Source organism: Taudactylus pleione, unplaced genomic scaffold, assembly GCF_031769625.1.
Source record: "Taudactylus pleione unplaced genomic scaffold, aTauple2 ptg000040l, whole genome shotgun sequence".
Lineage (NCBI taxonomy): Eukaryota > Metazoa > Chordata > Amphibia > Anura > Myobatrachidae > Taudactylus > Taudactylus pleione.
Window position 1 is genome coordinate 23,939,391 of NW_028284442.1, and position 15,610 is coordinate 23,955,000.

Below are 15,610 nucleotides of genomic sequence, written 5' to 3' on the forward strand. Positions count from 1 at the left end.
TTTTATTTATACATGAGAAGTAAGATTATACTTGCTCTACTGTAGATTGCTATTTTTATTACATTTAAACCTATTAAAACAAATGTTAAATAAAATGTTGTGCTTATGACTTATTCTGTTCCAGTATTTAATTTAAAAGGCACAGGAACTGTGTACTCATTCTTTATAGCGGTAAATTATACCTACTGTAAATAATGCAACAGCTGCTTTCAACATGTAGTACGGCTTGTCTAATCAATGAATATTCTTATGAAAACACATTGCCCAAATATACCAGTACTGTAAATATTCACCAGTTTACTGAACTACTTAGATTAACATAATGCGCACTAATTATTACAGCTCTATCTTTATCATTTAGTAATAATGAATGCAGGAATGGGTGTGGTATGGGGATGTAGTCAGCTTAGGATCCCGACGGTCAGAATACCGGTTCCGAAATCCAGACGGTCATCAGAATACCGGCTCCGGAATCCCAACAGTAAGTATTAGGTTTAGGTTTTGAGTTAGGCTGTGGGAGGGCATGGTTAGACTGCAGTAAGGGTCGGTTAGGGTTAGACTGCGGTAAGGGTCGGTTAGGGTTAAGCTGCGGGGAGGGATGGTTAGGCTGTGGAAGGGCATGGTTAGACTGCGGTAAGGGTCGGTTAGGGTTAGACTGCGGTAAGGGTCGGTTAGGGTTAGACTGCGGTAAGGGTCGGTTAGGGTTAGACTGCGGTAAGGGTCGGTTAGGGTTAGACAGCGGTAAGGGACGGTTAGGGTTAAGCTGCAGGTAGGGATGGTTAGGGTTAAGTTGCGGGGAGGGATGGTTAGGCTGTGGAAGGGCATGGTTAGACTGCGGTAAGGGTCGGTTAGGGTTAGACTGCAGTAAGGGACGGTTAGGGTTAGACTGCGGTAAGGGTCGGTTAGGGTTAAGCTGCAGGTAGGGATGGTTAGGGTTAAGCTGCGGGGAGGGATGGTTAGGCTGTGGAAGGGCATGGTTAGACTGCGGTAAGGGTCGGTTAGGGTTAGACTGCGGTAAGGGTCGGTTAGGGTTAGACTGCGGTAAGGGTCGGTTAGGGTTAGACAGCGGTAAGGGTCGGTTAGGGTTAGACAGCGGTAAGGGACGGTTAGGGTTAAGCTGCGGGGAGGGATGGTTAGGCTATGGAAGGGGTGGGTTAGGGTTACAATACTCACCAACATGTCTCGGGATGTTGACCATTGGGATTCTGGAGCCGGCATTGTCAACATCACGTTTCTGACTGCTGGGATCCTGTACCCAACCCATGGTATGATAAGTTGACATTGATATAATGTCGACACCAGACTGCTGACATGCCGACAACCTATACGTCAAACATTCAAAAATTATGACATGGTTAAAATGTCGACCTGTTCATAATGTCTACATTTAACATGCCATGCCGAAACACAAGCACATTGAGATACTTTTTGCCTTAGATTAGCCTAAACCTAACCTTAAGCTAAACCTAACTGTAAATATACGCAAAAAATCTATCGACATTCTGGTGTTGACATGTTAAATGTCAACATTATGAACATGTTTACATTTTAACCATGACAAAAAATTTTAATATGTCGCCCTAAAGTCCATGTCAACATTCAGAACCTGTCGACTTTCTGGTGTCGAAATTCCAAATGTGGTCATTCTGACCGCAGAAACAACAAGAAAATATTAAATAGGCAGCGAAAAGACTGAAGGAAGTAATATAAAGAAAGGGACTTGGCATCATGGGAATAGTATCAGTGTTTGATTACAATGCAGCACTTAGGTGCCTTTTTTATGCGAATGGGTCCATCATTTTCAACAGTTTACATTCAAACAGAGAAACATTAACCTTTGAAAGGTATAGTGTTACTGAAATGCGCAATGGAAGAGGACACATCTCTTTCAATCACACAGTGAGATCAATGAACATTGTGTAGAGAGAAGCTTACTGCTAGCATACAGTATACATGGACTGTCCTCCTGACATGGCAGCTTCCACTGAGATAACACTAAACGGTGCTCTTACCTTTATGGTACACTGTATACCTCAAATACAGGGCAAAGATAACACACAATTACCACAAAAATGGCTCTGAGCAAATATTGATATCAATAGAGTAAAAAACAACCTACATTATATGCCCTTTATCAACTATGAGGAATCTACCATCTCTTTCCAATGTACATAAAGAAACACACAAAAAAGTTGCGTTCGGGATAGTAGCTGCAATAACTGATTATCTATGAGCACACATATTGTAGAAAAAAACACATCTTGTTTTGGCATGTGGGAAGAAATCGGAGAGTTACACAAATGCAGGGAGAACATACAAACTCCACACATATAGTGCTTTGGTCAGGAACTGAACTCAATATAGTGCTTAAGCACAATATATTAATTGTATGTGGAATAAAGAAGTGGTTGAAGCCTGTCCACATGGATGAGGATAAAAATTACTTCCTCTGCTCTAAAATGACTAATTTGTTTCATCTGTCATAAATGCTGACAAACAAAAGCAGTTTCAGTTGAGATCAGACTTTTAGGTGAACTATTACCCCAGCTGATTAGGACAAAGAGCATACATTTTGCTGAAGACACACTACAGAAGCCTAAAACAGAATAATATGACATGTAGCAGCTCTAAGTCCTATCAGGCCCTTCTTGCTCACATCTCTCTTATCTGGCTCCATAAACAAGGATAAATACTTAGCAGCAATTATTACACTGTAAAGCTATGTAATAAAATAAGCTTTGCTCATTAAACAAATTTCAGTACTCTTCAGGAATATATTTTTCATCTATATGCCCAGAACATACTAATAATGCACATGGTAATCTCAGACTGCTGTTTGTACAGCCATCTCTACACAAAGGAAATGAACATAATAATATTGAATGAAATAATCCACAACAGAGGCATTCTTGGAAGGAGGAAAAGATCATTTGTTACACACAGAGCCGTAACTAGACATTTTGGTGCCCTGTGAGAGCATTGCCTGCCCCCCATTTTTTAAATAGGGACATCAGACAGTGTATCTGAAAAAGGGCCATGGCCTCATGGGGAAGAGCCAGGGAAGAGATAGGGGAGGCCAGGAGATACTGGGGATAAAAGAAGAGGAAGCTACAAGTAAGAATGACAATAAACATGAAAATTGCCAGGCCCAAACAGCGCCCCCTGCCCTGCGTTGCCCTGGCACTGGTCGCAGAGGCAAACGCAGGGGGGATTACGTCTGCCTGGAAACCCCCCTCCCCAGCACACACATGACCACAGTAGAAGTAGTAATATAATAGAATTTTGCTGGTGTTGCATGTTCTTCTCAGAATCACAAATGAAATAATTAGCATCACCTGTGGATCTTTTAACATGTATTAGACAGTAATAAATAACCTGTGCACCAACTAGGAGATCTGGAAAACATGCACTATTAGGGATGCACTGCTATAGAGCCCAATATGTACATATATGTCCAGGGCAGTGCTAGGTATTTCTGCTGCTCCTCCAGGCTCCCGGAATTTCTCCAATAGTCTGGAATGGTGCCCACATCTAAAATAAATACATTCAGCTCAGGCAGGAAGGCCCTACTGCCACATCTAATGGCTTACTGTGATCTCTGGTCCTCTATATGCTGGAATTATGACACACAATACACTTTGTATGACGCATATTAAAACTGGTTGAGTACTAATTCTACCCTCTTCATGGACTGGCAACACTCACTCTAAAATCAAAAGCATTTGGAAACTCCCCTCTAGAAATCCTGCGTTTGCCACTGCTGGTCGCACTACACTAGTTACGCCCCTGGTTACACAAGTACAGAATTCTGCTAATTAGTAATAAGTAAAACAGTGTTATTTTATCCATTACTTTGCAAAGAGCTGTCCCAAAATGATCTGTGTCCTGTACAAATATCACATAACACATTTAAATGTTGTAATGTTGTGTTAATAGTGACTCTTAAGCTGGCCACACATCTAAAGATTATCTGTCCAACCAGCCAACTAGTTGGCTGGTTGGATGTAAGTTGGTCTAGTGTGTGGCCAGCTTAAGTCTCTTTACCCACCCTGATGCAGAGATGAACGGAGGGCCTGATTCAGGCCCGCTCGAGAGCGATGAGCGCTCGCAAGCGGGTCGATGGTGGCCCAGTGCGCATCCGCACAACGGAGCCGGCTCCGTCGTGCGCATGCGCGAGACCCGGATAGCGACGGGCAAACCGTCGCTCCGGGTCTTGTACCAAAGGGGGCGTGCTGTCGATGTTGAGTGACAGCACGTCCCCTTTGGTGGGCGTGCCGGGGGCGTGGCCGCCCAGACGGAGGCGTTCCCATGGGAACGCCTACCTGCTGGGGCCGGCCCCACTGACTTCACAAGTGATGTCAGTGGGAGTGCTTTCAGTGGGAGTATAGCTGAGGTCACCCACAGCTATACGAGCGGCCAGGAGGCCGCCTACAAATCAAGGACGGCCCTGATTCAGAGAGAGCGCTTTGTCAGAGCGTCCGGCTCTGAATCAGGGCCAGAAATCGATCGTACATGCTCCCCCATTGCGAGCATGGATATAAATGTGTGCACTCAGGGCCATAACTTGGGGTGAGCAAGCCCTGAGGGAGGTACCGTCGCTGTCCCTCAGCACCTGTTTTTGCCTCTGGGGCTGTGTCTATTAGCCTGTATGCATCTTGTGGTGTGCTTGCCTCCTGCCCGTACATATGCTTTGATAACCGCCCACATCATCATTAGTGCGCACTTGCTCCAGCCTGTACTTGGACAAATTATACGCCTGCAAACAGGTGTATTTATGCTTAGGTCCGATGTAATCTGCAGGTCCATAGACTTGTCCTCACAGAACTTTGCCTATGTGACAATGCACTGTAACAGCCCATTTATGCCTCCTCAGTTGTAAGTGGAGATGAAACGGATATGCACATCGCCTATATTGTGTATTATGGCTCCAGAGCATGGGCAGTGCACAAAACATACTTTATATGCTCCATCAACCGGTATACGTTCAGCTCTGCATCAGCTCATCTACCTGCTAAGTGTTTTTATGTTTTTAGGTATGAGAATGGAACCCCATGGCTCCAATGACCCCACACATACTAGCATCTGTACGTGTGATTGGAAGCGCTCGCAATGTGGCACTTGCTCATTTTACTTGTATTCATTATAAGTGAATGCACTGGGTCAGTATAGTGTCCACCATTAACCTCCACCCCTCGACCACAAGTGCTCATTACCACCGCATGTCAAACGTGTGGTGTCTCTAGTGTTTAAGGCAACGTCTGTAGGCAATCAGCCACTACTTGCTCATTATTTAAAATGATTAACATTTTCAAATTATACCTAACAGCTGCTTTTTACATTTCAGATCAGAATTTTTTCAACATGTCTGCCTTCAGACTACAACATCTATGTAATGGTAAAAATACATGTAGGCATTACAGAACTTACATGGACATTATTCTGGGAATCTGCAGTATTCTAACCAAAAATAAACATGAAACATGTACAGTACTGTATATGGCTTTTAACTGTTGGGTTCTGAATGGCCTTGGATAACCATCAGACCTTCTTCTAATTTTATATGTAGCAAATAGGATACACTATATCTGAAGGACAAACTTTGGCAATCATGGTAACTTTCTGCATTATTTATAATGTGTTATGCTATATTTACTAATGTGTTCAATACGGACTTATTAAACATTCATAGCTGCATCATTGTGTTTACATTGGCTCCAAATTACATACTATCCAGGACAACCCCGATTTCCTAGGAGAGCAGTCTAGTCGGGGTATATTTATTAAAGTGTGTTTTTAGAACTGGAGATGTTGCCCATAGCAACCAATCAGATCCTATTCAACACCTTCTAGAAGATAACAGCTAGAATCTTATTGGTTGCTATGGGCAACATCTCCACTCCTAAAAACCCACATTTTAGTAAATATACCCTGTCCTTATCAAATCCCACCCACTTCCACAGTGAAGTAGGATGTCAGGCCACTTTATGACAAGAGTCACGGCAAATTGCCCCTTGCTGTACAATGGCATAAATCACAGAACTGCACAGTGTAAGGTGGGTCACAGAGATGCAATTTGGATCACTGTGCCACGGGATATCCTGCTAGGATCTCGCCTCTGGCAGAAGATTTTGGAAAGTATGTTCCAGAATCATGTATAAGGTGATTCAAGTACCTATAATGTAGGGCATTTAATTTTAAACTGTATGATTTCAGCATAGCTGGCGCCATAGAAACAAGTGTGGCATGAATACTGCAACATTGTGTAATTTGTTAATGGCATCAGGAGACCATGCAGGCCTAATGAGCCGATTCATGTTTCCACACACTGATCATCTCAAAGATTTAGACCAGGCTGAATGCTCTTCTGCAGCCAAAGTTCAGAGGAACACTCAGCAGTTCTGGGAGACCAGATTTACTTAGCAGTCCAAAGGGCAGCTCCTGGAGTGCTGAGATGCTGTTTCTGGCCAGATTAAAGATAGCAGAAGTACATGCAGATGTGATCAGAGTCCTTCTTTCATATCTCATTTTTTATGCTACATCTACTCAATTTCATGCCTGTCGCAGCAGCTTTTTAGAGAACATTATGGTAGAGGCGTTGCCTGAATTACTTAACTGGATTGCTAAAGTACGGGAAAAGTTCTTGTTCTTTGCCCTTGTGGTAAAGTCAAATGCTAATGAAATTATTTGATGACGGGACAGTGTGTAAGAGTCTCCAACCTGCATAGGGCATATACACCTGCTGGCAGTTCTAAATGTCATGTGAACTATTAGCAGGGAATGCTACTTTCAATGCATCCACATTAATTGCACTTACTTATCCTGGGCCGAGGAACACTGTTATATTTACTTTCAACACAACACAGTTGTTTTAGCATTAAACCTCTACAATTAGCTGTTCCAACACTAGTTATAGAAAAACCAAAAATAGTAAAATCTTTGAAAGAGAAGAGATTTTAATTATGAGGTTCACAACTCTATACAGTTTAGAATAACTGGTTTGGTATAACCACACTGAACAATAATTTATTCACATGTGTTTTTTACTGACAGGAAATTTACTAAATTGAAAAGTAATTTTTCTACATGACACTCAGCAAAGCCAAGTTAAATGTATACATTACTAATTCTGAGAACATTCTAAATAAATGTAAAAGACTGTACACACAAAATATCTTATTTGGCTAAACTACATCAAGAGGGTGGTCATATGGTCCAATCCAGAAATAACTGCACACGCTCATTTAATGCGAACTTCTAAGATCGATAGAACTGATCAACATCAATGTTGTGTTTCTGGGGATAAATCACACATTTACTAACAGACAATTTTTTATTTATTTTTCTAAGTATTAGGAAATGTGTGTTTTAGTCTCAGAAACACAACATCGATGTTGGCCGATTATTATAGATTTAAAATCAATATTGACCTTTAGTAAATATACCCCTAAGTGTTTGCACCTGTCTATAAGTAAATAGCTAGATGGAACGTCTCCTTTGTGTGTGTGCAAGTGAATGAATCTATGGGCCTGATTCAGGTTGGTTCGCAAGGCACCCTGCTCGCTGCTAAAATATGCTAATGAATGCAATTGCAGCACTATACCAAGACGCCCATCACTGTATAAAGCCTGCCCACTTCCCAAGACATGCATCCATAAGTCAACGGAAACATCGGTACCATCGAGTAACATCGGAACCATCCGCACAGTTGTGGTTGACCTGACCCTACTGCAGAAACTGCTAAACTTCCCGTCGCCATCTAGACTTCTTTCAGCGTATGATATCGCAGGAGCTTAATTATGCACGCCCCTGTAACGGCGTTTACACGCACAGATAATCCTGCGTTTGTCTGACGACCCCCGTCACCACCCTCAAACGGTCACTTCCTGTCAATCACTGTGTGAAGACTCTGGGCCTGATTCAGACCCACTCGCGAGCGGCTGTCCGCTCGCAAGTGGGTCGATGGTCTGCACTGCGCATGCGCACGACGGAGGGAGCTCCATCATGCGCATGCGAGAGACGCGACGAGCGAAGGACTTTCCTTCGCTCGTAGTGTCTGATCAAAGGGGGCGTGCTGTCGATGTTGATTGACAGCACGCCCCCTTTGGTGGGCGTGCCGGGGGCGTGCCTGCCAGACGGAGGCGTTCCCAAGGGAATGCCTACCGTCAGAAGCCGGCCCCACTGACATCACTAGTGATGTCAGTGGCAGTGATTTTGGCTCTGATAGAGCCAAAATCACTCCTGGCCTTGCGGTTGAGAAACTCAACCGCAGGCTTATGCTCACAGTGGCGATGGTCGCGATGGTCAAGACCATCGCGACCATCATCCTGCACGCTCGTATATACTGTGGGTGGTGACCCACAGCTATACGAGCATCCAGGAGGACGCTCCATATTTATGGAGGTGGGCCCTGATTCAGAGCGAGCGCTCTGGTCAGAGCGTCCGGCTCTGAATCAGTCCCTCTGCCTGCTCACTGCGATCACTTCACGATCGCTGTGGCCGGTTCACGCATACACACTGCGTCTTATACGCATGCGCAGAATGCAAACATCGACTGTGCGTGCGAACGCAGCCTTGCGAACCAACCTGAATCGGGCCCTAGGTCCACTGTGAAGTAACACAAGGCAATCACTAATATGTACATTTGGAGAGGTGGCTACAACAAAGCAGTGACTGTTGCCTTAGGTCCTCTGATGACTTAAGACAATGACTGTGTTGAAATATTTTTCTGAGCTGGAGACTTGGAGAGGAAGGATACTGAGCCCCATAAACTTCGTCTTTCACATCACTCGTTTCACACCAGCTCATCTACTATAAGTGACTGACTCACCAGGCGCCAGTCTCCTGACTGAATCTATTAGCACGCAGTGTCTGCAGGAGCCATATTATTACCCAGCCTACTTTGAAATTACATAAGTGCTTATGCATCCAACTGACTTAGGGCCTGATTCAGCAAGAATCGCAACTGCTAAAGCATACGCACGATTGTTTGTCACTGCGCATGCGTATGCATCGCAGAGCGCATGTGTGAAGGCACCACTGCGATCAAATCTGCGATCGCAGTGACTAAGCAGACCCATTGCAGAGTGATTGATAGAAAACACCATTTGGGGGGGGGGCGACGTGGGGAGGGTCGCAGAAACGCAGGCGTGCCAGTGCGTTTGAACGCCGTTGCAGGGGCGTGCATAAATTAGCCACTGTGATGACATACACAGCTTGAGCTCTCACTGCGTGCAGGAATGTTAGCAATTTAGTTGTAGGGTCAGGCCTGCCTCAAATGTGCGAGTGGCTCCGATGTACTTTGATGTTACCGATGTTATGGCTGTATTGCAAGGTATTACGGATGTGCGAAAGGGGAAGTCTGCATGTTGTCCGTGCAAGTGCTTTGCGATTGCAATTATTAGCATTCTTTCGCAGCAGAACTGCGCGCGCAATTGCTACCGTGATCGCAGTAGCGATCCTTGCTGAATCAGGCCTTTAGCTTCATCTAAGTTTGCTGTCCCTGCTTTATGAATATCAGTATAAATAAAAAATAATATAAATAGTACTGGCATATTAAGAACAAGGGAACATAAAAGTGAGCCACCTTTATGTAAGTGGGGATCGCGCTCTGCTGAGGACTATGGCCCTCATTCAGAGCCGTACACTCTGAGCAGAGCGCACGCTCTGAATGAGGGCCGGGCTCCATTTTCATGGAGCGTCCTCCTGGACGCTCGTATAGCTGTGGGTCACCACCCACAGGCAATACGAGCGTGCACTGTGATGGTCGCGATGGTCGAGACCATCGCGACCATCGAATTTGCGAGCCGGAGCCTGCGGTTGAGGTTTTCAACCGCAAGCTCCGGAGTGATTTTGGCTCTATCAGAGCCAAAATCACTCCCACTGACATCACTAGTGATGTCAGTGGGCCGGCTTCTGACGGGAGGCGTTCCCGTGGGAACGCCCCCCTCAGGGAGGCACGCCCCCGGCACGCCCACCAAAGGCGCGTGCTGTCAATCAACATTGACAGCACGCCCCCTTTGATCGGACACAACGAGCGAAGGACTTTCCTTCGCTCGTCGCGTCTGGCGCATGCGCACGACGGAGCTCCCTCCGTCGTGTGCATGCTCAGTCCATAACATCGACCCACTTGCGAGCGGACAGCCGCTCGCGAGTGGGTCTGAATCAGGCCCTATATGTAAGAGAATTCCAGTAATGTATAAAGGACCCAAATTATGTTTGAAACCATGCTAACTGCAAAGAATAGGGCAAGTACCATGTGAAGTTCAAGACACTCCCTTGAAATATGAACAATTAATGATTCCAAAGACCAGTGTAAGTAAAATAAACTCTATTTTAATTGGAAAATGTACTGTTAATGATTACTGAATGGGTAGACCTAGAGGGTACAAATATTGCACGTGTAATATAAACTAGATGGGTGTAAGAGCAGGTAACAGAAGGGGGGGAGAGGGGGGGAAAGGAGCAATGGGGTGTGTAGCTGGGGGAATGGTCCTGAACAAGTCAGTGACGTGGATAAATGGATGCAGAGGGAGGGCGTCCCACACCCGCTGCACTGCCTCTACTGGTGTTCAGAGTCAATGGGGACAGGACCTGGGGGAGGGGTAAATAGTCAATGTCCACAAAGTCTTGGTGAGGCCTCACCTTGTTTTCTTCTTTTAGTCTCCGTTCCTGGTCGCGTCTTCTGGCGGTCTTTGGCCGCTACCGATGTCCAGACCACGATTCAGCAGACCGCTGGCTGGGTCTCCGCTGTGTGCCGGTGTCGAAATCTCGTCCGGTCCCACGATCTCGCGAGATCTCGCGGGCCGGAAGGGAAGATAGACACGGACTCCTGCGCGCTCAACTCTCTCGGGGAGGAGACTTGTGGCAAGCTAGGGGGCAAAGTGGAGGTTAATGATGTGTGGTGATCTCCTACGAGTGTCGGCTCTCAAATGGCCTTCCTCAGGCAGTAATGAGTAACTCCAACATGGAGTGGGATTATATAGTCTTGTGGGTGGGGAATCTGTGATGACCTATACACGTCACCTGTGTCAAGGAGTTGCCATGGTGATTTGATAAGTCTTGTCTCAAACAAATCCACGTCACTAAGTAGCAAGGGGTTGTTGTAGAAACCAAGACTTTGCGGACATTGACTATTTACCCCTCCCCCAGGTTCTGTCCCCATTGACTCTGAACACCAGTACAGGCAGTGCAGCGGGTGTGGGACGCCCTCCCTCTGCATCCATTTATCCACGTCACTGACTTGTTCAGGATAATTCCCCCAGCTACACACCCCATTACTCCTTCCCCCCCCCCTTCTGTTACCTGCTCTTACACCCATCTAGTTTATATTGCACATGCAATATTTGTACCCTCTAGGTCTACCCATTTAGTAATCATTAACAGTACATTTTCCAATTAAAATAGAGTTTATTTTACTTACACTGGTCTTTGGAATCATTAATTGTTCATATTTCAAGGGAGTGTCTTGAACTTCACATGGTACTTGCCCTATTCTTTGCAGTTAGCACGGTTTCAAACATAATTTGAATATTATACATTACTGGGATTCTCTTACATATAGTCCTCAGCAGAGCGCGATCCCCACTTACATAAAGGTGGCTCACTTTAATGTTCCCTTGTTCTTAATGTGTTTGTAGATTTGGGGAATCTATATATAGGGATCAGCAGCACTAGTAACTACCCCATTATATCATTAGTGAGCGCGGAGGCACAGATCCACGTGATCCTTCTCTTTCAGTACTGGCATATGCCTTGATAATATACAAAGCTATAGGCTAATGTTCTAGACTTTATAGACTTTAGATCATGTGCAACTATATTCGGTTCCCAAAACAGTACCTTTCCAGCGATGCAGTACTTCTCTAATGAAATGTTAGATAATCATAGTATAATTTGTTTTCCTTTATTTTCCAATAAATATTCAATAAAACTTTTTTCTATTTTTCGTTGTGAATTTTACTTTTCACTTTCAAATTTCGATTGCATATTCCTGCATAAAAATAGAGTATTTTCCATAGACTTCAATGGGACAAAACAATGGTGCTCCCAATGGACACAATGTTATGATTTGGGGTGGACATAAAGCACAGTCCGTAACCTTTGAACAGTATATTTGACAGAACCTTCTTTTACTGACCTAGAAAAGATCTAAAGAAACATCTATTAATGTCATACTTACAAGCAGACTTATAGAGCAATGTTCCCAGCACGTTTTTAAATTGATTAGACTAAGCAATATGATTGGCTCCTAACTATGACCAGTTGAAATGGTTCATTGCGTGTTATTCCTAGTCATACATTCAGCCTGGTGGTCACTATGGATGGAAATCTCTGGTATGTACAACACAGAGCAATTATAACTAGAGAGGCTCAGTGAGAATATGAGCTTCACTTGATAAACAGAGCCATGCAAAGCTCAAGGATAGATTAAGCCTTGTACTATCCCTTGGAGCAAACAATATCCATCTGGCTTCTCCTGCATCAAATGACTAGCGCAGCTTCAAGAAAAGTGGCTGCAAACAGTTCCCACACAAAATATATACTTAGGAATTACTAGAAGATAAAGAGGAAGAAAACATTATGTAACACCAACATGTGTTATATTTGCTTAATCCCATCTAACAAAATTGACATCTAAGTGGAACTACAACTGAGTTTTTTTTATTTTAATTATTATTTATTCTTCACTCTTAGCTCTCCTTGTGTTGTGGGGCCACACATTACCATTGTGCAGCAGCATCACATTAGGAGCACAGAGCAGTGTTCACACAGACCCAAATGTAGGTTAACCTATGGTGGGATAGTCGAGCTGGTGAGAACCGTCCAGTCACACACTAACAGGCACCTGATTTTCGGAAGCCTCCCTGCCATTCTGGGAGAGTAGGCAGGTATACATTACACATTGAAACACCTTCTTGCAACAAGATTTGTCACACAAGTGAACTTGGATGCAGGAATTCAGCTACCAGCAATGGACAACAAAATTAAACTGGAATGCTTACATAGCCTAAACGGGGACTAGCATAGAGCCTCATATATGGCAAAAGCATAAGAACTTAGGGCCTGATTCAGACCCGGGCGCTAAGCCGTGAACGCTTGCTATGGGCGATTGTCGCCCTTCTGCGCATGCAGTCACTGCGATCGGGAATCGTGCACTCGTAGCACAAAGACTGAGCGCTACTTTGAGTGACAGATAGCGCCATTTGTGGGTGTTAACAGGGGAAGGTGCTTGTGAACGGGGGAGTGGTGCTGCGAATGCAGGCGTGTCTGGGCGTCAAAACAGAGATTTATGGGTGTGCATAATTAGCATGGAAGCGTCATTGTACACATGGTTGTATTTCAGCCTGCAGTGATCGCAGTGCTTGCGGTGGGGTAGAGTCTACCTCAAGCGCTGCGTGCAGCTCCGATGGCTCTCGATGGTTCTGATTAATCATACCCTTCCTGGAGATGACGTGTGCTAAGAAAGAAAAGTGGTCGTCTTTATACCGGCGTGCACTCACTCTGCCGTCGCTCTCTAAGACATAGAGGGTGTCCTTACACCAGACAGTGCGATCGCGGAAGTTGCATACACGGCCCGTTTTGGATGCGAGCGATCACGGCTTAGCGTCCGGGTCTGAATCGACCCCTTAGTCTGTAAACCTATACTGTAAGCGCTCATGAGCAGGGCCCTCCATCCCCTCCCACTCAATGTATTTGATCCTTTCTGTCTGCTACTCCAGGGCACAAGGTCATTGAGTGATACTGTTATTAATGTCACACACTTTGTGGTCTTATTATTTCACTATTTAATGTATCCCCTTGTGTGGTCTGTTTGTACTTTTTTACAATGAATTGTTTGTGTTTCAATTTCATTTTTTCCCTATATGGAGCTACAGACATTTAGTGCGGCCATATAGATAAAAATAATAATATAAAAGTGGGTTATTTTTTATAAGCAGCATCTTAAGGACTTTTCCACTAGCTATTGATCATATCACGTTATAAAGTGCATGGTTTGCTTATTACTAATCTGTGTTACGCCCTAAAGGAACACATCTACCACTTTATTACATCTAATGCAATTTTATTTTGCCAGCGGATGAGGCTGCTCAATCTGTGCCAACTTCATTTCCTACCTGGATAGTGACACAAGTAAGAGTAGAACCCTTCAGACTTCAGCATGATGAGCAGGGACCCCCAGCCCAGAAGCACCGCAGAAAAGAAAAGGTTCTCCACCACAGCCGTGCATGCCATCCACCACCTGCGCCGATGCGCCGTAGCCAGTGTCGGAGCCATGTTTCTTATTTCTCTTTAGTCAATGTAAGTCTGCAAAACATGATGTTAAAGATGACATGAAGGCTTCACACAGAAATTAGAACTTTTTGGGGTCAGGAGTTGTTTGTTTTTGTCCTCGTTTATCTATGTAAGTCCATATAATTGTCCCTCCATTCTTGAATTATTTTACTGTACTACAACTGTTGGCAGACTATTCAGTGGATTCAGGGGTACTAGACAATTGTGGGCCTCATAGCAAAAGGAAGCAGATCATTTCCCTGCTTACTGAAGCCCGCAACAACAAATTACAGGTTTCCTTTTGGTTACTAGGACAGGTTCCCTTCAGTATACCAGGAGCAGAACCTCCTTACTTGGGTCGAGGTCTTACTAGTGACCTATAATGTGACCCTGCTATAACCGCGCTCTGCCCGCTACTAATAGCTCTTTCTATATAAACAAGTATTGTACGACCATTTCTCACTGCTTGACTACATTCATACAGATTGTAGGGTGGCAAGCAGGGCACCTGATCTTGTTTGTTCACAATCTTGACGATCACTGAACAGTTTTCTTGAAGCCTAATAAAATGATTGCTTAGATACAACTATAACTATACTACCTATTAGTACCTATGTTCTGTTGTTCTAGACATTACACACTTTTGTCTGTTCCTCTATTATCTCTAAAACAGCAGGATGTGCCACTAAGCATCACCGTACACCATACACGGCACAATGAACATCGATGGTTTTCCTGTGTACCGCTGCGATGTTGCTGGCTGCGATTTGCCATTTGTGGCCAACGTGCTGAAATGAATCGCCCCCTAGTACTCAACATTTGTTTTTCTATAAAACGGTTCCAATATTATTAATATACATGACATGCTCTCGCTGTAAATTACTTTGATGTTAATTTCTGCCTCCGCATGTCCAGTGTACTAATATAATGCTAACACCTCCAGGCCATAAGCACCCACCTGTGACTGTCTCAATTGCTTTAAGGTAGCTATGTATACCTAATGGGCACCTGTGTTTATACAATAGCATGTTCACAAATCAGCATGTTCACAAAGAGGCCACAGAGCACTGATATGGAAACAGTTAAGAAGTGCAGGAATAAGTCACTGGGTTCAGTCTTATCATCTGTGTGATGTTATGAGGGCAAAGATCTAATGGTTTTATTCCATGGTAAAGATTCAAGATTGTTGGGAAGGAGAAACTGACAAACAGATCACTAAACAGTTTACTTGTCAGCCAATTGCTTCCCATCCTGATCTCTGTTTATTGCTATACAAACATCAGATAAGCAAAGTGACAAACACTTCAATCTTCTTACCAATCCATTAACACCCGCGCTC

The 15,610-nt window shown here is 44.3% G+C and overlaps 1 protein-coding gene across 1 annotated transcript in view; it reads right to left on the reverse strand.

The window, feature by feature from the left end:
* The window catches only part of SLC43A2 (solute carrier family 43 member 2), a 73,755-nt gene that overhangs the window by 54,679 nt on the left and 3,466 nt on the right, over positions 1–15,610 (reverse strand). The window contains exon 2 of the mRNA XM_088454825.1: positions 14,115–14,304. Within this exon, the coding sequence (XP_088310951.1) occupies positions 14,115–14,274 (160 nt within the window). The 5' untranslated portion in view covers positions 14,275–14,304. The remainder of the gene's footprint in view (positions 1–14,114; positions 14,305–15,610) is intronic.